This window comes from Dermochelys coriacea, chromosome 6 (genome assembly GCF_009764565.3).
Source record: "Dermochelys coriacea isolate rDerCor1 chromosome 6, rDerCor1.pri.v4, whole genome shotgun sequence".
NCBI classification, from domain to species: Eukaryota; Metazoa; Chordata; order Testudines; family Dermochelyidae; genus Dermochelys; species Dermochelys coriacea.
The window spans coordinates 63,019,866-63,045,065 of record NC_050073.1 but is presented as its reverse complement, the minus strand read 5'-3'; the positions used below and the strand labels follow the sequence as shown (position 1 = coordinate 63,045,065).

Here is a 25,200-nt window from a genome sequence, read left to right as displayed (position 1 = left end):
ATTCTTTATGCCAAATATTTCACAAAGAACTGTTTGTAGATAACGAGCTCAGAGAAAATACAATATGCCCACAGAAATTACTTTTCCAATATCTAAAATCAGAAATAATTTCAGAATAAAGTTTTGCAATATGCCAACTAGCTCTCCTGCACAGATGAAGTAGTAATGTATTAGATGTTTGTGAATCAAGTTACCAAAGGTCAGAATCAGCTAAAAGCAATATCTATTAATGGGACAAACACCAAGAAAATTTCTAACTTCAAACGCAGAGTTGATAAGCATGCAGAGGGTTCTCCAGTCTATTTTTAACTTGCCAGTTCCCACGTCTGTTGGTTCAACGTGGCTGGTAGCTGATGAGCTGAAGAGTCAGCATGCTACCTACCCATAATAAAGAACATTCTAAAATGCACTCACTATTCAGACACTGTCACTATCTATATATACACTTACAAGAGACCACTTACAATTTGAAAAGTGCACACACCTCCTACCAAAACGGAAGGGAGGCATATACTCTTAGTTTAATAATAGTTGTGAATATAATTGCTATGATGGTGCTGAAACTATCTAAAAAGTAATCTAGCTTGTTATTCAAATATCTGGTCTTTACAGACAAAACTGGTGTTAGAAAACAAACCAAAAAACTCATATGCTCATCAGCCTTACTCAAGCAGATAACATGAAAATAAAGTCTCATACATTAATGCATCAGTAACTATTACCTTCCAGATACCCTACCATGAGCCTATATTCTTAAGTAAATGGAGTACCACTAAGTCAGAATGCCAGACTCAGCTACTATCCCTGAATCAACAGGATTCCAATCCCTGCTGGAGGTGTTTTTTGTCCAGTTTTAAAAATGGGTTTCATTTAGCAAGAGCTGGTTAGAGAGAGATAATTTGGGGAAGGAAGGTGCATCCCAAGTGCAGGAGCCAGAATGAGCAGGAAATAGGGTCTGTATGTTGATGGTGCAAGAGCTAGATGTATGAGGAACAAAAAACATTATCTATACCCCACTCATGTTGGAGCAGGAAACGAGAGCCACTGGGCCTAGGAGTACTATACCCCACATACGTGGGAGCAAGCAGGAAACATGGTAGTGCTGTGATGTTAACACTAAAAGCTAATACCACTATCCTACCATGATAACAGATAGAGACCTCGGAGTCTAGAGGAAGGAGTTACATGTGATATTAGAATTCAGAACCAAGATTATTTTCACAGAGTCTGGAAGAACTATGGAAATAAGCAGGCATGTACACCAGGGGCAGTGAGTCCAAGCATATTTGGTGGTGTTACTCTTGAGCTCACATCAAATATACCTCTAAGCAGGAGCAGAAAAAGTAGCTATTTTTTAAAGTTCAGTTCCTACTATTTAAAATGGAGCAATATGCAACTTTAGCTTTTTTTTTTTTTTTTTTAAAGTTAGCCAATTAACAAAAGATTAAAGTAGAGACAATGTCCCTTTAACTGGCCCAAGGGCATCCAGCTCTTCCCAATAAAAGTAAAGGTAAAATGTATCTGATACAAGGCCTGAGGTGGTGGAGTAAAGCAGGTAGCAAACAGAAGACTTCCCACATTTATGAGATCTAAGCTATACTTACATCACACAAAATAGACAAACTTTTCTATTGTTCAATATTTTTTAGCATGCCTCTCCTTTCTATGGCTCTCTCTGCTGTCCTTTTCACCATTAAGCTTTGAGAATCAAAAATCAACTGCCACACACAAGACAGTTTAAAATAGCTGAAATACTAACATCTAAGACTTCTGGGGTGGGAGAACGAGGAGATTCCCTTTTCCACGTAGGTATTTCGGTTGTGTACTTTCCTAACCAAAAGTCAAATGCACCCTTCGAAGCAATCACTTCCCAGGGTCCCAGGAAAGGAGAGATCTGAACAAAGGGACTCCTCCAAATGTGGATACATAAAGACAGTTTTGGGGAAGGATGGCAGGAAAGAACTATTGGACCCAGACTTGTTCCAAATGAGCTGGAGGCTCATATGTCCATATAGGCTAAGGTTTATTTTTGATCAAAATCAAAGCAAAACCTAGCATTCAATGGAATAACCTTTAGCCCTCAAGATGAATAAAAAAAAAAGTTGGTATGGAACAGACAGGGTTTACAACCTTTCATGTCTAGGCCTACAGTGAATGAAATGTGTTGCTATGTACACAGCTTGAAAAATTCACCAATTTAAACTTGTTTAAAAAAGGAACAAGTTTCTAGCCTTTGAAAATATCTTACTAATGTGAATTAATTCAATGATATAGTCCTGAATGAGTATAGAGAGCTTCAGTACCTCTGCTATCCATAGCTTTCACATGCAACAGCAAAATTAAATTAAAGGGAATAGGATGTTTTTCTGCTGCTGTGTAAAATTCTCTTGGAAGAGTGAAACTGACAAAGATGTCAGTTTCGTTCTCTGGCTATTAAGGAGAGCTCTGAAGAGCAGCAGTAGATACAGATATTGAAGCTATTCTCTGTGAAGGGAAGGTAGGAGAGAGACACCTTGTAGAAGCCAGGAGGTTGTTTTGGGTTTTTGTTTGTTTGTTTTGGGAGGGGAGAGGAAAGAGGCAGGAACCAGAGAGAAGAAGGAATTGAGTATAGTAGGATTTCTCCAACAATTAGTAAACTTTTAGATGAGGGAGAGACGAGGGCATGTGGTCCTTCTCCCTTCCCTCAGTCAGAAGGGCCTTGGTGGTTCAAGTTAATCGCCAGGGTTGCCAACCATCCTGGTTTTGCTGGGAATCTCCTGGAATTATGCCCTATTTCCCGAAAGCTACTGAAGCCAAACCAGGAGATTTTAAGCACTGAAAGTCTGGCGGTGCAGAGGGGCTAAAGCAGACTCCCTGCCTGCCCTAGCTTCACGCTGCTTCCAAAAGTGGCTGGCACATCTCTGCAGCTCCTGGGCAGTTCTCCACGCGCTGCCCCTGCCCCGAGCGCCAACTCCGCAACTCCCATTGGCAGGGAACTGCAGCCAATGGGAGCTGTGGGGGTGGTGCTTGTGGGCACGGGAAGAGCCCCCTGTTCCCCCCAGGGGACGCAGAGACATGCCAACCACTTCTGGGAGTAGCACAGGACCAGGGCAGGCAGGGAGCGTGCCTTAGCACCGCTGCACCACCAACCGGGAGCCGCCCGAGGTAAGCGCCTCCGGGGCAGAGCCTGCACTCCATACCCCCTCCTGCATCCATTCCCTACCCCAGACTGGAGCCTGCTCCTAAACCAAAATGCCCTCCCAGAGCTTGGACCCTGTACTCCCTCCTGCACCCCACACCCTGCCCCAGGCTCAGTCCAGAGCCCCCTCCCACACTTCAAACCCCTCAGCCCCAGTCCAGATCCCCCCCCACCCTAATTGCCTACCCCAGCCCAGTGAAAGTGAGTGAGGGTGGGGGAGAACAAGCGATGGGGGGGATGGAATGAGTGGGGGGGCCTTAGGGAAGGGGCAGGGCATGGGGGAAGGGGTATTTGGGTTTGTGTGATTAGACAGCTGGCAACCCTATTGGTCACCCACAAACCAAAGGCTAATACAGAAAGATATGAGCATCCAAGCACAGTCCAGAGAGAACACCCTAGTAGGTATCCTGGCAGTTGGAGTACAGAGCTTCTCACCAGGTGCTGCCCTTTCATACTGGCCAACAGTTAGCAGGGTTAGCTTTCTAGATCTGATAAATGTTTCAAGCTCTGTCCACTGAAAAGGTATCTGGTAAACTTCAGATTTCTCCAGAGTGTTAAGAAAATGTGTGAAGTAATCACTTAAATGATATAGATACATTTTCACAAGTGAGAAAAGTGTATTATAGTTCTTGTTTTTATATTACCTTATGCAAAGTTACAGGTGGCTTTCACTAATGCAATAACATAGTAGGATGTTGAATGAAACTGAGCCTATAAAAAATGTGTCAGTGATTAGAGTCCAGAGTTCAACACCTGGAGAATAGGTATCTAAAACACACAAGTCATCACCACAAGTGATGTCACTCCAAATACTGAAATAACGTGGAGTCTGTACTACTGTCTCATTATGAAACACTTCCATTGCATCACGGTTCCGGCATATTAGCAAGAAAGCGTGAAAAGCTTGCACTGCTGATGCCATGTTCACATTCTGTGGCTAAAGAAACTAAGATTTCAATTACTAAGAGTACTTCTAAACTTTAAATATATAGAATATATTTTTAATAATGGTGGGTGAACAGACACGGCTCTAAGTAGATCATGAATTTCTCATTACTAGAATCAGTAATGTAATTAAAGCAATCAAGGACATCTTTAATTTTTTATTAAATTGGCAACTAAGACTCCTTGCAGAAGTAACGTCTTGATGGCAATAACTTTGGACACTAGTAGCATTAGTCCCCAGAATAATTTTCCATTTGTTTTAATATTGGTCTTTTCAAAACCTGGTTGAGCAAAATGTGTAATTTCCTTTCCAAAGGTAACTAAAAGATTGTTTTAAAAAACTATAAAAAACAGCATTCAGAAGTCTGTATTCCTCATGCAACAGTTAATTACAACACTGTTAAACTGAGGCTGCACTACACAAGGTGTTAGTAACATCAATTGTGGCACAGAAATTACAGAACCTTCAACTCTTGCCAGCTGTGTGAATAAGTGCTTAATTTTTTAAAATATATATTTGAAGGTAAAGATACATATTATGTCATCATAGTAGGGATGCTATGGTCAAGGCTCTTCTGACTATTTCCATTTTAACTCTGATTTTACCTCACCTCCAAAATTCCTCCAATACTGTCCTTTTGCATTTCAAAGTCTGTATATTTAGTCTACAGTAAGGAGATATTTTTGCCAAAACATAACGTAAACAAGAAAGCAGTTTCTGAAATAAGGGAATGCTGTTGGTGCAATTCACTTTTGGAAAATTCTTCTATTACTGTTTGGTTAACCAATCCCCAAAACAGCTTTGTCTAAATTAGAAATTTAAATTTGGTTTGTTCAAGTCTTGGAATATATCTGCATGTGCACCAGATTTTGCCTAAGACTTATTTTAGTAGTGCTTTTTGTCTGGAGTGGAACGCTTTAATGAAAGTCTAATTTTATATACAGCTCGTTGCAGAATTATGCTGGGTAGGCATATGACAATTATATAATCAGAATTGCTCAAATTAAAAGGATGTTACAAATATTCTGCTGGTGATTTGAATACTATGTAACCTTGTATTTTGTTAAAAATGTGTAGTATTTTCACCACATCAGCGTTTTAAATACTTTCTAAAACAAGCAAAACTCCTAGGGTGAAAAACATTAGACAATTCTGACAATATATTAGTCTTCAAAGGCTAGTCCTCCTAAGTAGTACCACCACCAAAGAATGAATAAATTCCCATTTATATGTTGTCCTCAAATAATTTGTACATTTTTCATTTCACTTAACAGCACAGGTTTGCAAAAAAAATATCCAAAAAATTTCAGAACAGGATGACCTCTGGAAGAGGAAACAACTGAATAAAAAAATTGTTCCAGTCAGTATTGCCGTTGAGTTCAATGTATGCAGAATCAGGGTCTAAATTAGGTCAATACAATCCTCATTATAGAATTTTAAGCTATTTTGAAGTAGAAAACAGCTAAAACTCCAGTTTGCCATCATTCTGAGGTTCTGTTATTGTATTCTTGGCACACTGGGATTTCACTCAGTACAGCTGCATAACTCAGGGGTGTGGATTTTTACCTTCTATGCATGCAAAGGCTGCCCAAGAGGCAGCACACTCAACCAAAAACAGCAGACAGCCATTATCCTTCCCATTACTCTTCCCTGCATGCCCTGCCTCTCACTGCAACACACTTTACTGTTTAGCCCCTGATTCTGCAACTTCTTATGCCCACACAAAGCTCCACTGTCAATGCGGGGACTGCCTGCACCTCAATCCTGAGAATGGGAGGAGGATTCCTCAGCAACATGATTAGATCTCCTCTGTGTGGCCAGGGCTACAGCATCCAATGAGCCTCCTTTCTCAGGAAATCTTTAGAGAAGAGCATGAAGACCCAGGAAACTATTTGCAAAGCAACTATTGTGGGGGTGTCTGGCTCCCATAAAAAGTGCACAAGACTATGATTTGGGCTTCTCTCTCCCTCAAGGCCTGACTGGGCCTAGAACCTTAACTTCCACACTTATTGCACTGCACCAGTGGTGGTGGCTTATCTCGGGATGGGCAAACTTTTTGGCCCAAGGACCACATCTGGGTGGGGAAATTGCATGCAAAGCCATGACTGTAGGGCTGGGGCAGGGGACTGGGGGCTCAGGGCAGGGGGTTGGGGTGCAGGATGAGGTGGAGTATGCTCAAGGCAGGGGGTTGGGGTGCAGCAGGGGGTTCAGGGCAGGGGGTGTGGGCTCTGGGTGGCAGCGGCGTGCAGCAGGGCTAAGGTAGGCTCCATACCTGCTCTAGCCCTGTGCTACTCCCCTTTGGCACCACGTCCCTGCGCCCCCAGGGGAAGGGAGGAGCAGAGGGCTCCACATGCTACCCTCGCCTGTGGGTACCTCCCCCAAAGTTCCCATTGGCTGCGGTTCCCCGCTCCCTACTAATGGGAGCTGCGGGGGGCAGCGTCTGCAGGCAAGGGCAGTGTGCTGAGCCCTCTGCCCCCCCTCCCCCAGGGGCCGCAGGGACGTGGTGCCAGCCCCTTCTGGCGCGGCCATGGTGCCGGCAATCCCACAGGCCAGATCCACAGCTCTGACAGACCAGATACGGCCCATGGGCCATAGTTTGCCCACCCCGACTTATCTTCACCTCACAAAGTGATAAAGACAGAGAGCATGCATGCATGAAGTTGTTAGAGACTCCCCATTTTTAACTAAAATGAAGCGAAGACTATTCCCCTCTAACAGAGAAAGCCTCCATCTCTTTCTCAGAGCTTGTGTAGACATATCTGGGGAAATGAGAGTTGTTTAAAAATATTCTTATCAACACTTTTAAAACACTTGACTCCCTAGAATCAGGTTGCAAGTTTTGTTAATCACAACCAGCTAACATATTTTTGAAAATGATTGTCCTTGTCCATATTTCACATTTCAAAAATCACATTTCACATCATGTTAGTTAAAATGTTCTCTTGCAATACATTTTACCAGTACAGACATGATTAAAACCAATACAGTTTAAAAGCAAATTAGCTAGTCTTGGTCAATCCTAGTGGGATCCACAGCCAGCTAGCATGTTCTTAAACACCATGGGTTTTGGCCAAAGTAGGTGCTAAGTAGCCTTCACTGACACATGTAACTACCACCACTGGATCTACACAGGGCCAGGCAGTGTGGACGAAGAGGTGCCCCCCCTCGGGGGAAGAGATGGCTACGCTCCGCGTTTCCAAGCTAGAATATGGCAGGTGGCCCCCACCCCTCAGCGAAGGGACGTCCCCGCCTCCTCCGCTCATAGGGCAGCGACTCTCCGCTTGCTGGGGGAGGGGGAGGGGATACACCAATACACACCCCAGGGCGCGACTCGCCCCCACCCCCGGCGCTGGGCAGCCCCCTCGTGGTCCTCGGTGGAGGAGGCGGGTTCTCCCCAGGAGGGGGAGCGGGGCGGGTTCTCCCCGTCCCGCCGCCGGGGATTGCGTCTCCTCGGCAGGCGGGTGGCTGGGCGCCGATGGCGGCTTCTCTCCCCATCTGCCCTCGGGACTCACCCTCCTTCCCTGAGGGGCAGGAGCCGCCTCCGGGGCACCGCCTCAGCCTCTCCCGCACACGTTAGCCGGGGATGGGAAAGGCCTGTCCCGCTCGCCGCCGCCGCCGGGCTTGGAGGCCTCTAGGCCGCGAACACACCGCACAGAACCAGGCGCGCCGCCGTGCTGAGCTGGGGGTCACGTGAGCCGCCCCTTCCGCCAGCGTCCCGGCCTGCACCGCGCCGCCCTACCATAGAGGCAGCCTGGGAGTTCTGATAGAAAGTCCGCGCTATACGCACAGAGACACAAAGCGCGTCTTACCATAGAGTGGTGATGGCTAGAAGGGCGCATGGAGACAAGGGGTGTCCGGCGCCATCTTTGCTGGGGGCAGCCAGGAGCGGTAACCACTTGATTGACCCTTACTAGAGTCGCCATCTTGAGGTCAAGTGGCCGAGGCTGCTGGCGCCTCACCAGCCTAACACAAAAGCTTCACGGGGTAGGCATCCCCCTCCCCCCCAAGCCATCGCGGCTCAGTACAGCCGCACCCCATCCTCAGCCCTGGCACCGTCCTGCCTGCCAGCTGCCAGCATCGCCCCATTGCCCCCAAGGCCATGAGCCACCCAGGACATACTGGTGTAACTCACAGCAGCTACTGTTGGTGGGGGCACACAGGGTGACCTGGGTGCATGCCGCTGGCTTCCCTGACCCCTTGCCAGCAGCGAAATCGCATTAAATGACATTTAAAAATACGGAACGCTGCCCCCTCCCCAAACTACTTTCCTCTATAAGCAATTACTGTAGTTACCAGGAAGATACCATGAAATTGCCAGTGGAAAGAGGAAGTCGCTGTGGGCGTGAAGGGGAGGAAAGAGATTGTCTTGTGTAGACCGTTAAAAGCTGGGCCACAGTAAGCGTAAGTTTGAGAATCCTTTTTACACAATAATTCAGCTCATGTCACATAGATCAGAAAAGGCATAACCTACCTCACTATTTCTTTTTTAAGCTTTCCATGGATTACAGACACAATACATAAAAATAAGCACGAGTCTTTGCAGGATCAGGGCCTAAAGATGGATGCATTGGTGGTTTAGTGGTGAGCCTAGCTGCTTTCTAAGGAGTTGATTCGGGTTTGATTCCTGGCCAATGCAAGGAGACATTTTCTAACAAATACCTTCAGTAGTGCAACTGGAAAGGAGTACTTGTGGCACTTTAGAGACTAACAAATTTATTTGAGCATAAGCTTTTGTATGCATCCGATGAAGTGAGCTGTAGCTCACGAAAGCTTATGCTCAAATAAATTTGTTAGTCTCTAAGGTGCCACAAGTCCTCCTTTTCTTTTTGCGAATACAGACTAACACGGCTGCTACTCTGAAAGTAGTGCAACTGGTAAGTGTGTGTGGAGGTACTCCTGGGGTCGTGAGTTCAAGCCTCACTCAGAGCTTTGGTTTAGGTTGGACATTAGGAAAAACTTCCTACCTGTCATAGTGGTGAAGCACTGGAATAAATTGTCTAGGGAGGTTGTGGAATCTCCATCATTGGGGACTTTTAAGAGCAGGTTGGACAAACACCTGTCCGGGATGGTTTAGATAATACTTAGTCCTGCCTTCAGTGCAGGGGACTGGACTAGATGATCTCTCAAGGTCCTTTCCAGTTCTATGATTCTATGGCCAATCCAGTCCACCCACTTTCAAGTCAAGAGGGTAGTGTTCACAGCAAATGTTGTATATACAACACTTAGTGCCTCAAGTCAAAGAGAGCAGAGGGTGCTCACACTACAAATGTACAGCTGCTTTGTAGTGGTCAGTTTACTCAATGTTGCAATAGTGAGAAGGGAGGCTCCAAGACAATTTTCAGGAGAGTATGGGATAATACCTATAATACAGACAAGTAATGAAGAGAGCAATGTGTGGGGTAAAGTTACTGTCCTATGAATAAATATATTTAATATATTTTGTTACAAATACAATGCTGGAGAAATTTGCCAGATGTTCTAGATGAACAATAGCCTTCACAAAGAGCCTGCCAGTTTTTGTTGGCCTGCCTTGTAGAGGCTGAGACAATATTTCAGTTGTGATAGCACATTTACTCCTTGACTTCTGCTAACAAGATTGTCAATTGTGGCAGCGGGTTGGAACATTCAGCAATGAGGGACCAAACTGAGTCCACTAACTTGTTTCACACATACTTCTGAGCAACCAGCAGGCCAGTGAAAACATCAGTCTAGCACACCATTTCCCTTTAAGCTGTTTCCATTAGATTTGTATAAATTATTAGCAAAGAGAATGATAGATTTGTGTATGTACAAGGATGAACAGTTTTGGCAGTAGTACACTATTTTATGAATACCTGACTCTTCTAGAAGTAATATTTCTTTATTATAGGCTGTTAACTTAAATAGGATAATACATAGATTAGCTACAGTTATTTCTCCATACAGTAGCTACTATTTATACTTCCCCATACCTAATAAATAAGGCTATGTTTTAGTCACAGGTATTTTTAGTAAAAATCATGGACAGGTCACGGGCAGTAAACAAAAATTCACGGTCAATGACCTATCCATGACTTGTACTATATACCCTTGACTAAATCTTGGGTGCTGTGGGACAGAGGGTGGCCCAGGGGTAGCATGGATGCTCTGGGGGGGAGATGGCCAGGGGGCATCACAGGTGCTTGGGGCGGGGCAGCAGTGCATAGCCCAAGACCCGCACTGATGCAGGGGATAACGGCCCGTGTCCTGGTACCCCCACTGCTGCTGGGGGGAGCAAGTGTCAGTGCGTGGCCTGGATCCCCGCTGGTGCTGGGTGGGAGCTGCAGTGAACCGAGACTGTCCCAGCAGCGAACAGTGTGGCTGGCCCCAGGCCAGAGGCACTGGCTGCTGCAGAAGTCTCAGAGATACCGGAAAGTCACAGAATCCGTGACCTCTGTGACAGACTTGCAGCCTTACTAATAAATACAAATGTAACATTGTAGTATCTAGCACTATTAGACATGAAAATGTTTTATAAACATTAATTTATCCACGCAGTAGACCTTTGAGGCAGACAAATCTTATCTTCATTTTACAGATGGGAAAGCTGAAGAAGAAAGAGAGGCAGGATTGAGAAACGTAAAATTCCTGGCTCCCATCTCTTGTTCTCATATCACAGCTTGTTGCTTACTCCTTTTGAGACTATAGTCTTTCTGAAAAAAAATTAAAATCGAAATTCACAATACCACTTCCAGAGATACTAATAATTCACAAGACAATTGTAATTTTTCCCCATTTTGAACCTTATTAAGAAATCCATGGTATTTTGGTACTTTGACCCACACAGACACCAGTTCACCCATTCATTATTAGGTATAGACATCTACCTATTGCGCTTTACTTTACCCTAAATATTTAGACCCCAGACTCCAGCCTCCCCCATCCTAACTAGTCTCTCTGATCAAGAAATCATGTAAATTGTCCAAGTATAGAGATCGGCAACAACACTTTCTTCCCACATCCACCTGCTCACCCATTATTCCAATATTATAAAAATTATCTTTCTCAAACCTAGCCAAATATGTTGGCTAGTCATCCTTCCTTTGTGAATCAGAGACCCCACTTTCCAGATGCCAATCACATATTCGGTTTATCCCAATCCACTTTATGTTTACTTGCTGTAGGTCCCAGAATACTTTGCTCAACACAGCCTAGTACATTACTTAGTTACAAAAGAAAAGAAAAGAAAAGAAAAGAGAGTTAACTTACCTGCAGAATGTATTGAATTTTTAATTCCATTTTTGAAACTGTGGTTGTTATAAGTATACTAGTATCTGTTATATAGATGATGGGCAGCAATACAGAGTGCAGAGTTAAGGTGGTTTCTGAAATATGCAATGTAACGTTTTCCAAATTTAAAGTCAGCACTAGAACTCAAGTCCTTAGCTCTAAAATCCTTGAGTTAAAGAGAAAGTCTTTGTTTTGGTGGTGAAATATAAGTGAATCCTTATGTTCTTTCTAAGCTGCAGCCTACAAAGGGTAGATTGCACTCTCTCACACACATTATAAATAATTATTTACAACAATCATTAACTATTTACATACTGTTTTCTTCAAATATAGCCTATGCATTGGTTTTCAAAGGAGGAGACCGAAGGTCCAGGAATTGCCAGAGTTCACTTTGAAGAGTTTTTTTCCAATACTTCCCTCAGTGAAAGAGAGTTTGGGAAGGCAATGGGGGCTCAAATGATATAGAGCATAGGTGATCCAGAAAGACAAGAATATTCCTACCTTTGTAGCTCCTGGGACACCTACGTTCATTTAACCGCATCCCCATTCTTCCCTAGCACACAGCTCCCTCACAAGCAATGGTAATATTGTTCCTCTTTTCCTGCCCCACCATGCTTTTCTGTCTAAATTTAATTAAATTAAATTAAGGGGTTTATCTGTTTAAATCCCTTAAATGTAGTGCCTCCATTTCCTCATCTGTAAAATGGGTGAAATAATCCTTGTACATTTATCACACCTCTCCCCCCCCCAAGGATACATCACTTAATATTCAATGCTAAACCTTAAATTTAAAACATTTTTGTTAAGTGGGGAAGTATTATCATCTTTTTACAAAATGAAGCTATTGAAGCAGAAAGAGAAATGGTTTGCCCTAAGTCACCCAGGAGGTCAGTGCAGAGCTGGGAATGTACTCCAGCCATTCCACACTTTCCTTGCTGTGCATACTAGCAAGCCTGCTGTAATTTCTCTTTCACTGAAGTTTGAATAGTCTAAAATTTGCATTATAATTATATCTTACCATATAAGCAATAAGCACCAAAATATTATTTAACATTGGTTTATCTGCACTGCTTTTTATAATTAATTATTTTCAGTCTTCTAAGAGACTGTTAAAACAATTGAAATTAAAGTTTAAAACTAGCTTTTAACTATGGTATTTGACAGTGTTTTTTCATATCTACACATTCTTTTCAAGAAGTTTGGCAACTATCAAAAATCAGTGTTCTAATAGGAACTAGCTAATCAGGACACGTGGAAGGTTGATAATTGAATATGGAGGATTTGATATTTGGAGACCCTACTCATGCAAGAATATTTGGATTCTGGGGGGGAAAAAAAAAGTAAAATGATGGGAAAAGCCACATTACAAGAGCAGGCAAATAGGGAAATGAGGTTTGTTTGTGTTTTTAAAGTTGTTTTCTATATAGATGCTTATACCCTTTCAGGAGATAGCCATGTAAGAACATAAATAGTACTGACAAGAAGATGGATGGTATGAATAGAAAATAAGAGAAGTGAAGTTTTTTCAATGTCAGACAAGATGATCCAAGCATCACAGTCACCAAACATGCAGTCAGGATGAAAAAAGGATATATATATTTTGGGTGTGGAGCTTGACAATAGCAAAGTCCTCTTCTAACAACAACAGCAACAAACTGTTTCCAGCCATGCCAACACACAGAGCTCTCGAGGCATGATTATAAAATGACTATCACGTGACAGCCTAAATCCAGCCACTTTGGTGCAGAATCCTGCACCACTGAAGTCATTTTGCATGGGACCAAACCCATACTAGATAATATAATAGAGGTATCTAAAATAATGACTGGTATAGAGAAGATAAATTAGGCTTCCCTATTTACTCTCTTTCCTATAATAGAAGAGCAAAGGGATGCCCAATGAAAGTAAAAGGCAACAATACAGCTTTTTAAAATCCACACAACTAACCTGTACAGCCAGAGTTGTCTATTGACCATAAGGATTTTACATCATCCTCTGAAATATTAAGTCCTGGCCACTGTCAGAAACATGATATGGGACTAAATGGGACCATTGATCTCATCTGGTATAACAATTCCTAGCTTTCCTATGAATAGTCTTGTGAGATTTGAAAGTTTCCCCTCTCACCCTTGCATGTGTATGCTGTGCCTAACATCCAGCTGCAAAATTGAAAAACATTTTCCAATTGCTATTTGAAGACATTTGGCTCAGCAACTGGAGTTGATATCGATATTCTTCCACAAATTTGATTCACCATCTCTACAGACTACCAACTAAACAAACAATGGACTGCAAACACATTACCATACGATTCTGAAATGGAACAATAAGACATTTAATTATCATGCAACTCTTCTAGTTGTTTATGGGCTCTGGGCTGGGGGTGTGGGCTCTGGGCTGGGGCTGGTGATGAGGGTTTGGGCTGCAGGAGGGGCTCCATGTTTGGGGGGTCTCAGGACTGGGGCAGTGGGTTGGGGAGCGGGCTTACCTTGGGCAGCTCTAGGTCAGTGGCACAGTGGGGCTAAGCAGGCTCCCTGCCTATCCTGGCTCTGTGCTGCGCCCCAGAAGTGTTCAGCAGGTCCAGGTCCTACACGGGGGGGAAGCAACCAATGGGAGTGTGGAGCCGGTGCTTGGGGCAGAGGCAACGTGCAGTGCCCCATGGCCTCCCGACCTAGGAGCCAGACCTGCTGGCCACTTCCAGGGCACAGCACGGTGCCAGGACAGGAAGGGACTAGCCTGCCTTAGCCCTGCAGCACTGCTGACCGGACTTTTAATGGCCTGGTCGGCGGTGCTGACCAGAGCAGCCAGGGTCCCTTTTCGACCTGGCAACCCTTGGCTAAATTAATACAGATTTCTAAAATCTTTTGAAATGCTTGTGTTGAAGATGCTTTAAGAAAAAAAAAGTAGAATGCATTAAAGAGGCCCAGTACCATGAAGATGGATAAGATATATCAGTTACTTTATTAACATGCATGTTACCAGATTGCCAAAAGTCAGCAACAGAGCTAGGCCCAACCACTTAGTAAGAGTTTCTTGTTCCCCACAAACACAAAGAAAGAGGGAAGAGCTCATTATTGAGAACATTCACATCACTCTTCAGCAGCCACTCTACTGAGAAGCATTAGCAGGCTCAGAGAGAACTGCATCCTTGCTCCTCAGATGGTGATTAGGACAGAATTGTAGGACTGGAAGGGATCTCAAGAGGTCTGCTAGTCCAGTCCCCTGCACTCAAGGCAGGACTAAGTATTATTTAGACCATCCCTGATGGATGTTTGTCTCACCTGCTTTTAAAAATCTCCAATGGTGGAGATTCCACAACCTCCGTAGGCAATTTATTCCAGTGCTTAACTCCTTGACAGCTAGGAAGTTTTTCCTAATGTCCAACCTAAACCATTCTTGCTGCAATTTAAGCCCATTGCTTCTTGTCCTATCCTCAGTGGTAAATTAGAACAATTTTTCTCCCTCCTCCTTGTAACAACCTTTTATGTACTTGAAAATTGTTATCATGTCCCGTCACTCTTCTCTTCTGCAGAGTAAACAAATCCAATATTCCCTCATAGGTCATATTTTCTAGACCTTTAATCATTTTTGTTGCTCTTCTCTGAACTTTCTCCAATTTATCTATGGGCATGGCTACACCTGAAGATGTAGAGTGCTGTGAGTTAAACCAGTCCTCAGAGAGTGCAGTAGAGATAGCGCTGTAGTGTGTTCACACTGTCAACTGCAAGCATACTGGCGTGGCCACATTTGTGGCACTTGCAGCGGCATTGGGGACGGTGCATTATGGGCAGCTATCCCACAGAGCACCTCTTCCCATTCTGGCGCTGTGGCTTGTGGGAAGGGGTCGGAGGGGTGTGGGGCATTCTGGGTCCTGTCCCAACACCCCGTGATGCATAGGTTCACATCCCAGCAATCCCTGTGCTTCCGTCCACATTTGGCGCTATCTTTCAATGATTTTTGTACTGCTCGCTCTGTCTTCCCTTTCAGTCTGTGGGAATGGATCCCGAAGTGTTGAAGAATATGCTGATGGGTCTCGCCAGCATGTCACGAATGGCAGTCGAGTTACTCCTTAAGCTACAAACTGACAGTGAGGAGTCCGACGAAGATGTCGACTTGTATAATGCATATGACACAAGATTGCTTGTGGCATTCACGGACATGCTCACCACCACGGAACGCGGCTTTTGGGCTTGGGAAACAAGCACTGAGTGGTGGGATCACATCGTCGTGCAAGTCTGGGATGACGAGCAGTGGCTGCAGAACTTTCAGACAAGAAAAGCCACTTTCATGAGACTGTGTGATGAGCTCGCCCCCACCCTGCGGTGCAAAGACACGAGATTGAGAGCTGCTCTGATGGTGGAGAAGTGGGTGGCTATTGCAATCTGGAAGCTAGCAACTCCAGACAGCTACTGATCGGTCACTAACCAGTTTGTAGTGGAAAAGTCGACCGTTGGAATCGTGTTGATGCAAGTTTGCAGGGCCATTAATCGCATCCTGCTCAGAAGAACCGTGACTCTGGGTAACGTGCATGACATCGTGGCTGACTTTGCACAAATGGGTTTCCCTAACTGCAGAGGGGCGATAGATGGGACGCATATACCAATTCTGGCACCAGCCCACCTAGCCTCCGAATATGTTAATCAGAAGGGGTATTTTTCTATGGTTCTCCAGGCACTTGTGGATCACCATGGGCGTTTCATTGACATTAATACCGGCTGGTCCAGAAAAATACATGACACACGCATCTTTCGGAACACAGGCCTGTTCAGGAAGCTGCAAGCCGGGACTTTCTTCCCAGACCAGAAGATCACCGTATGGGAAGTTGAAATTCCCACTGTGATCCTTGGAAACCCTGCTTACCCTTTAGCCTTGACAGCAGCAAGGAGCGGTTCAACAACAGGCTGAGTCGGTGCAGAATGACTGTGGACACTGTTCTCTCTAAGATATGCGCGTGTATACAGATCTTAAACCCTGTGCACACAGTGAAACAACGCACACACAAAAATTTGCACAGAAGCACAAAAATTTGCACAGAAGAAATTTTTTTGCGCACATGACCTGTCAAAAATTTGCACAGAAGATTTTTTTTGCGCACACAAAAAGATTCACTCAGGCATGGACCTCGGATGTTCAACACCTGGAGGCTGAATTTGAACAGCCAGAGAGCAGGACTATTAGAGGGGCCCAGCGTGGGGCTGCAAGGATTAGAGATGCCTTGAGGGAGCAATCTGAGGCTGAAAGCCACCAGTAATGATTGGTGCCCTGCATGGGAGTGAAGTGCAGTGGTTCCAATTTTTGTAGGAATCTGTGTTTGCTACACTGACTTGCAGTACCTGTTGCTTTCCTGGGCTAAGGTATCTTTTACTTAATGCAATAATAAAGAATGTTTTCAAACCCAAAAATCCATTTATTGAAAAGAAAATTCATTTATTGAAAAGAAACACAACTGCTTGGGAAACAGAAAGGGCAAGGGGGTGGCATGGGGAATGGTACAATCACAGATTTGCATATGTCCTGTTATCATACTCTGCCTTCCTGTCTGGAGTGCTGTGCAATGAGTGCTGCATTTCTGGCTGGCTAAAATGCATGGTGATGGGGATTGAGTTTGCAGGGCTGAGTGGTGAAGCTACAGGTGTTGGAGGCAGCTGGTGGCAATAAGAACCTGGATGTTGGGGAAAGTGGATTGGAGGTGACATGGGGGCACAGGGAAAGAGTTTTGGGACATGGGCTGCAGGGTAGGGCAGGTGCAGAAATGCTCTGCCTACATTGCTATGAGCACCTGTATCGAGTCCGCTTGGCATTCCATAATGCTTAGCAGCCGCTCTGTGCTTTGGTGCGAGGGATCTGCATTCTGCTGGCAGACCCTCCTTTCACTCTCCCATCACTCCTGCCCTTTTTGATTTTCATTAAGGGTAATCATTACTTCATTACTTCATGCAGCATGTCCTCTTTGCTTCTACATGGCCGCTTCCTAATTCTTTGGAGTCTTTCGTCTTTTGATAACAAGGACGGCTGAGATCTCAAGTTCGCATCTGTAAAGCCAAAATGCATCACTTAACAGAGGCAGCATTGTTCACACCAGACAGAGCAATCATTCGCCCATACTTAAAGAGAAGCACAGTCTACACAATAGCAGAAATTGCCCATCCCAAAGCGAGCGCACATAACCCACAGGAGCCCCAAAATGGTGAGTAAGCACAGGGGCAAGGGGGACTGATTGTTTCATGGCTGAACTGTGATGCTGTGCCTGGGGAGAGCCAACAGCAGCAGGGGGCCCCTATACTGAACACTGTCCCCACATTTTCCACAGAAGTTCATCCTGGAAGATATCTCGCTGCTGAGGGTGACCTGGGAATCAAGGGGAGTCTTCTACCACAATGCGGCTTCTGCCCTGGCCCATATGCAGCTTGCCTGTATGCAGCAATGGTCCCCCGTCCCTCAAGGCACAGTGGCATGGACATGTTAGCCTGACTGGGACAAGGAGCACAGTAGCTCTGCCAAGGAACCTGTGCAAGTGGATTGCCCAGTTTCTGCATGAGACCTTTGAAGAGATCACTGAGGCCAATTACTGTGATGTGAGAGAGCAGATCAACACCCTATTCTACATCTAGGAATGCATGCAGCCCTAACCCTCCTTGCCCCAAGAGCCCGCACGGAACAACTTCCTTCCCAAAATAAAAGCTGCTTACCGGGCACCTCCTCTGGTGTTTGTTCTTCCCCAAGCACCAGCTGCTGCAACTGGCTACCTTCCTCCAGGCTTAAGAACAGCTTCTGGCTGCATGCATCTGGGGATGCCAGGCTGTCCTCCTCAGCACCCTTGCTCCTGTTTTCCTCCTCCTGCTGTCTTGTTGAATTGGGCTCTGAAGTGTTCAGGTGGTCTTCGGAGTGGAGGTGGGGTCACCCCAAGTATCGCGTCCAGCTCTTTGTAGAAACGGCAGGTTGTGGGGGCAGCACTGGAGCGGCGGTTTACCTCACGGGCTTTGCGGTAGGCATTCTGCAGCTCCTTCACTTTAACCCTGCACTGCTGTGTGTCCTGGTCATGGCCCGTTTCCATCATGTCCCTTGATGTCTGCCCGAAGGTATCGTAATTCCTACGGCTGGAGCGCAGCTGGAACTGGACAGCTTCCTCCTCCCAAACACTGATGAGATCCAGCACCTCGCCATTGCTCCATACTGGGAATCGCCTGGTGCTTGGAGGCATGGTCGCCTGGAAAGATTTGCTGCCAGCACTCCATGCCTTGCTGAGCAAACAGGAAGGGGATTTTCAAAATTCCCAGAGAATTTAAAGGTCTGACGGTTGGTCACCTGAGGGCAGGGCAGCAGAGTTCAAAGTGATGACCAGAGTGGCTAGAACAGGTACTGTGGGACACTTCTGGAGGCCGATCAGAACGCATTAATAGACCAGGGCATCCACACTGGCGGCACAGCGCTCCAGCCAGGGCACATCAAGCGTTATGCTTCTCGTCGAGGTGGATTACCAGGAATGCTCTAGCTGCGGAGTCTGGGTGCTCTATGTGCCTTGCCAGTGTTGATGCGTCATGAGTTAGGGCGCCTGGGGCTGCTTTAAAGCATTCTAACTTGCAAGTGTAGCCATGCCCTGAATCTTTCCTGAAATGTGGCACCCTGAATGGGACACAATATTCAAGTTGAGGCCTAATCAGAGTGGAGTAGAGCGGAAGAATTACTTCTTGTGTGTTGCTTACAACACTCCTATTAATACATCAGAGAACGATGTTCACTTTTTTTGCAACAGTGTTATACTGTTGACTCATATTTAGTTTGTGATTCACTATACTCCCGGATCCCTTTCTGCAGTACTCCTTCTGACCCCCAGATCCATAGGCGCCGACTCCATGGGAGCTCCAGGGCTAGAACACTCCCGGGGAAAAAATGGTGGGTGCTGAGCACCCATTGGCAGTCCTCCTATCAGCTCCCTCTCATCTCCCCATGCCTTGTGCCCGCTGAATGCAGCACGCTCGGGGGAGGGAGCAGAACTGGGCGCAAAGAGGCAGGGTGGGGGTGGAGCGGGGGCAGGAAGAGGCGGGGCATGCGTGGGGCTTTGGGAAAAGGGGTGGAGTGGGGGCGGGGCCTGGGGCGAAGCCAGGGGTCGAGCATCCCCTGGGACTTTGAAAAGTTGGCGCCTGTGCCCAGATCCCTTTTTGCAGTACTCCTTCCTAGGCAGTCATTTCCCATTTTGTATGTGTGCAACTCATCGTTCCTTCCTAAGTGCAGTACTTTGCATTTGTCCTTATTGAATTTCATCCTGTTTATGTCAGACCATTTCTCCAGTTTGTCCAGATCGTTTTGAATGTTAATCCTATCCTCCAAAGCATTTGCAGCTCCCCTCCCATCTTGGTAACATAAGAGTCCATCAAGCCCAGTATCCTGTCTTCCGACAGTGGCCAATGCCAGGTGCCCCGAAGGTAATGAACAGAACAGATAATCATCAAGTGATCCATCCCTGTCGCCCATTCCCAGTTTCTGACAAACAGTTTGTGGTATCGTCCACAAACTTTATGAGCATACTCTCTATGCCATATTATCTATATCATTGATGAAGATATTGAAGAGAACTGGACCCAGAACTGATCCCTGTACTTGGTATGCCTTTCCAACTGGACTGTATACCACTGATAAGTACTCTCTGGGAACAGTTTTCCAACCAGTTATGCACTCACCTTATAGCAGCTCCATTTAGGCTGTATTTGCCTAGTTTGTTTATGAGGTCATGTGAAACAGTATCGAAAGCCTTACTAAAGTCAAGATATATCACATCTACTGCTTCCCCCCTATCCACAAGGCTTGTTACCCTGTCAAAGAAAGCTATTAGGTTGGTTTGACACAATTTGTTCTTGACAAATCCGTGCTGACTGTTACTTATCACCTTATTATCTTCTGGGTGTCTGCAAATTGATTACTTATTTGCTCCATTATCTTTCACAGTACTGAAGTTATGCTGACTGTTCTGTAATTCTCTGCGTTGTTCTTATTCCTCTTTTTATATAGTTCCTCTTTTCCAGTCCTCTAGAAGCGCACCTATCTTCCATGACTTTTCAAAGATAATCAATAATGGCTCAGATATCTCCTCAGTCAGCTTCTTGAGTATTCTAGAATGTATTTCATCAGGCCTTAGCGACTTGAAGACATCTAACGTGTCTAAGTATTTTTTAATTTTTTCTTTCCCTATTTTAGCCTCTTATCCTACCTCATTTTCACTGGCATTATATGTCCAAGAGCTACTAAACTTTTTGGTGAAAATTGAAACAAAAAAGTAATTTAGCACTTCTACCTTTTCCATATTTTCTGTTATTGTTTCCTGCCACCCCTGAGTAATGGGCCTACCCTGTTCTTGGTCTTCCTCTTGCTTCTAATGTATTTGTAGAATTTGTTTTGTTACCTTTATATCTCTAGTTAGTTTAATCTCGTTTTGTGCCTTGGCCTTTCTAATTTTTTCCTACATGCGTGCATTGTTTGTTTTTATGCATCCTTTGTAATTTGACCTAGTTTCCACTTTTTGTAGGACTCTTTTTTGAGTTTCGGATAATTGAAGATCTCCTAGTTAAGATCTCTTGCCATACGTCCTATCTTTCCTACACAGTGGAATACTTTGCTCTTGTACCCTAAATGATTTCTCTTTGAAAAACTCTTTTCTCCCTTAGATTTGCTTACCATGGCATCTTACCTACCAACTCCCTGAGTTTGCTGAACTCTGCCTTCTTGAAAGCCATTATCTTTATTGTACTGTTTTCTCTCCTACCATTCCTTTGAATCATGAACTCTTGTCATTTTATGATCACTTTCACCCAAGCTGCATTCCACTTTCAAATTCTCAACCAGTTCCTCCCTCTTTGTCAAAATCAAATCTAGAAAACTCTCTCCACCTTCTAGAGGACCTAATTATTTGCAAGAGCTCAAGATACTGAGATGGTGGTGGAAAATGAGCCATAAGTTGCCTTCCCCCCCTCCCCATCCGTCCTGGAAATGAAAAGAAGGCGGGGCAAACTGTCAGTTTTCTCCACCTCTTGGCCTGCCATAAGAGATAGGGTCGGATCTGAACTGGTGCCAATTTCCACTCCAGTTTTGCTGCTAGAGTGGGAGAGCAGCTGTGTGTTACTGAGTCATCTGTGAGGATCCTGAAGTTATGTGCAATGCTCCACCTGCCATGGCATCATGCTTGTGCCCAAGACAGTGGTGTATCAGCAGAAGAGGCTGTATCCTCTTGGCTCTGAGAGAGATGTGGGAGAAACACCCAGACCCCAGGGGCTTGTGAAAAGCCCAGTAGCAACACACAGGCTTCTGAGCGTAACTCCCACGTGAAAACTGGTGAACCAACCTGAGAAGCGTGGGGGGGGGGCTCTTTCAGTGAGTGAATACAAGAATAGGAGCGGGGAAATCACTGTTAGCATGAGAACAGGGTGAAAGCAAACCAACCCCCTCCCCAACAAAACGTCAGCACAGTCCCTAAGATAAAACTCCCCTCTCCCTAAGTCACCAATCCACGCGCTCACCCCTGCGCAAGTCACCCTCCCGCCCCAGCTTCACCCACCGCCCCCAGCCGCATTGTGCCGGCTGTGCGGAGCCGGCCTTGGAAACCACAACTCCCGGCCGCCTGTGCGCGCCGGCGGCGCCTCGTTCCGCGGTGCTCCCCCTGGGACGTGCAGTCCGCTCGCGCCTCCCCAGGCATGAGGGCGCGGCGCGGCCGTACTACAACTCCCGGCGTGCCTCGGCGCCCTCTGCTCCTTCTTCCGCTCTCACCTTCCTGTCTTCGCGGCGAGAAAATAAGCCTGAAGTTCCCTGCCATCAGCTGATCCCTTCTGACAACAGGGGGAGACGCAGGCGAGGAGCTGGGGAACTGGCACAGGCACCCCGCGGGGGCAGTCAGTCAGTCAGCCTGCCTGGTGGGGCTAAGTCAGCCATCCCGGGGGCTACACCTCAACGTGGTGGGGGAGCAGGAGAGGGGCAGACTCCCCCCAGACTGCTGAGAGGAGGAGGAGGAGGAGGAAGAGGCGGCCGGGACCTGACTCCTTAGTCACTAAGTACTGGAGGGAGGAAGGTGCCTGCTGTTTTGTAAACAATAGACAGGGCCGTGGAGTCCCTTTCGGGGGGGCCTTCTTTGTTTCTAGGCACAGTATACCCCATCCCCCTCGCAAACCCGCCTCCCCGGTGATAGTGTTGTTATTGTTTAACAGAAAGAATTACTGCTTTTTTTAAAAAAAACTGTTTAAAATGACAAAATGTTGTTTAGTCTGGCTTAAGGTAGGTGAATGGTGAAAGCATGGGCAGGCAAGCAGCCAATCCTACTGTTATTTAGTAAATGTAGAATTGTTTAAAGAAATGTGAAGTGACTGAAGAAAACATTTGTTTTAGCTCCAGGCAGAGTCTGTATTTGGAGTGATCAAGACACAAGTGTAAACAGCGCATAGGTGCAGTTTAACTCTCCTTGCCACCTCTCCCCCGCCCTATCATTGATGAAATTTTTTAATAATTTATTGCTTTAAACAAGTGTTTAAAATGACCAAGAAAAATTGTTCGTTGTTTTGATTTAAGATAGGTGAAGAATCAGGCCACAAATATAATCAGTCAACTTCAATTTTTAAAAAGTTGTTTGTTTTTACATACATTTTAAATGACAGGTTAGCTGACTTAGTCACGATAGGCTTTGTGTATGGGGTGGCAACTGTAACAAATGTGTTCAGACAAAGACTAGTTGATCTGCAATGTACATGTTGCAGCTATTTGTTTTAGTAGCCTTATTTTGGAAATACTGTGTGTGTGAGGGATACAAACAAACATCAGTGTGGTTATAATAACTTAGATTTTGTATCCAGAATCATAGGGTTGAGCATACAAAGAGAATTTTTTCTTTGGGAAAGCAGATCAGGAAAGTCCCTGGAGTGCTGTGACCTCTGAGGGAGGAGCTTAACTGTGGGGTAAGACTAGTGAATTTTCTAGGGAGCCAATGCTGGACACTGTGCATTTCTAAGGTTATCTACTTTCTTCTTAAGATCATATGTTACTAATTAAAATAAATCTTTTTTTTCCTCCTTCGGCTCTAGGTGTTCCAGGGAAACGTTTGAACCTGTCTATTGAAATACCCCAGTCTGATTTCTCTACATCACTGAAACTACAGCTTCAAGTTAAGCAGAAAACCCTGAGGGTCAGCAATTGAAACAACTGACCTTGTTTAAGGTTATTTTAGAGAAAGAACAATTCATCTGCACTTTACTTACCATTAAACCTTTTTGGGGGGTAGAGGGAAAGAGAAATTCAATGTTCAGGCTGGTACAAATCTTTACAGCAGCAGTTGTTACATTGTTTATAAAGTTAAGAATCCAAAGTCTTTTTTGCAGCTTTTTGTCCTTGTGAAGACAGATTAATTTTACAACTGAAAGCTCTTGAAAACCTGTATACGTTTCCATTTAAAAAAACCAAAAAACAAAAAAAAAAAACCTGGTCAGATAAATACAACTTTAAAAAAAAAAAAAGCTGAAAATGAGTGCTCACACTCCAACAGCCGAGAAGGGACTGAACACAGCGCTCCTGTGTCAGGAAAGCTATGTTTGCAGTGGGAATGATGAAGCTGTCTTTGAGTGCGATGAGTGTGGGACCCTGCAATGCCAGCGCTGTGAAGAAGAGTTGCACAGGCAGGAAAGACTGCGAAACCATGAACGTACCCGTATCAGACCTGGCCATATCCCTTACTGCGACAACTGCAAGGGTGCCAATGGGAATATAATGCACAACAATGCCACAGGATCCAGGCAGAGGGCAGCAATGAGGTGCCAGATGTGCAAAATAAACCTATGCGTGGAGTGTCAGAAGAGGATGCATGCTGGGGGAAACAAAAGAAAACACCCAATTACCATGTACCATGGTAGCAAATCCCAAGAGGAAGAGGAGGAAGGGATAGATGAGGAGACCAAGAGAAGGAGGCTGACAGAAAAGGTTGCTAGTTTCCTCCTGGTGGATGAAACAGAAGAGATTCAGGTAAGAGCCATTGTGTCTGTTGAACAGACAAGATATTTTATTTCTGTGTTACCCACACTTCTTGATAGTTCTGTTAGACTAAAGAATTCTTCAAGCAAAGTCTAAGTAGTCAGACACTTGAATTGTAAAACAGCAGTAATGATCAAATTTGGCTAATCTGCTCTTGGTGCTAAATTAGCATCCTCGGCCAAAGTGGACTCCTCGTTGTTTTTGCTGATAGTGCTCAGGAAGTTTCTTACATGCCTAGCATATGAAAATGGTTATCATCCAAGAAGGGAATCATCTCCTGCTGAGGTTGTCAAAAGACCATACTGATAAGCCCTTTGCACAGCAGGAGTCTTCTCTGGGAGAGATCATGTGATAATGAGCAGAGCTGTGGAAAGAACTGGGTGGACTAATGGAGTACAGATCAAGACAAGCTCTTAGCTCAGAATGAGCACTGCAGGAGAGCCTATTTTCCCATCACCCTGCTTACTGTATAATAAATACTACTACCAGGCATGAGGGGCAGCATGGGAGAAAGCACAAAGGTACTGTTTTGAAAATTATCAGAGGGTAGCCGAGTTAGTCTGGATCTGTAAAAGTGGCAGAGTCCTGTGGCACCTTATAGACTAGACTAACAGATGTATTGGAGCATAAGCTTTTGTGGATACTCGTGCATCTGACAAAGTGGGTATTCACCCATGAAAGCTTATGCTCCAATATGTCTGTTAGTCTAGTCTATAAGGTGCCACAGGACTCTTTGCCTGTTTTGAAAATGTAATCAATGGATGGTGGAGGCTGGCATCAGAGGTGGGTGACTGACTGATTGGCAAGAGGAGTCAACATCATCTCTCACTAT

At 45.1% G+C, this 25,200-nt stretch overlaps 2 protein-coding genes across 7 annotated transcripts in view; one reads left to right on the top strand and one right to left on the bottom strand.

Annotated features, from left to right (window-relative positions):
• The window catches only part of RBM25 (RNA binding motif protein 25), a 40,346-nt gene extending 32,407 nt beyond the window's left edge, over window positions 1-7,939 (bottom strand). Inside the window, exon 1 of one of the 2 annotated variants that reach the window (XM_038407802.2) lies at window positions 7,637-7,939. The gene's annotated coding sequence lies outside the window, so the exon portion shown is untranslated. The remainder of the gene's footprint in view (window positions 1-7,636) is intronic. The other variant, XM_038407803.2, reaches the window with a different exon arrangement.
• ZFYVE1 (zinc finger FYVE-type containing 1) overlaps window positions 7,919-25,200 on the top strand; it is a 56,141-nt gene continuing 38,859 nt past the window's right edge. The window contains exons 1-2 of one of the 5 annotated variants that reach the window (XM_038407805.2): window positions 7,919-8,525; window positions 23,429-24,359. In XM_038407805.2, coding sequence (XP_038263733.1) covers window positions 23,865-24,359 — 495 coding nt within the window. In that variant the 5' untranslated portion in view covers window positions 7,919-8,525; window positions 23,429-23,864. Of the gene's footprint in view, window positions 8,526-22,078; window positions 22,426-22,470; window positions 22,629-22,676; window positions 23,303-23,428; window positions 24,360-25,200 lie in introns of those variants that run through there. The other 4 variants (XM_038407804.2, XM_043516816.1, XM_043516815.1 and 1 more) reach the window with 4 other exon arrangements.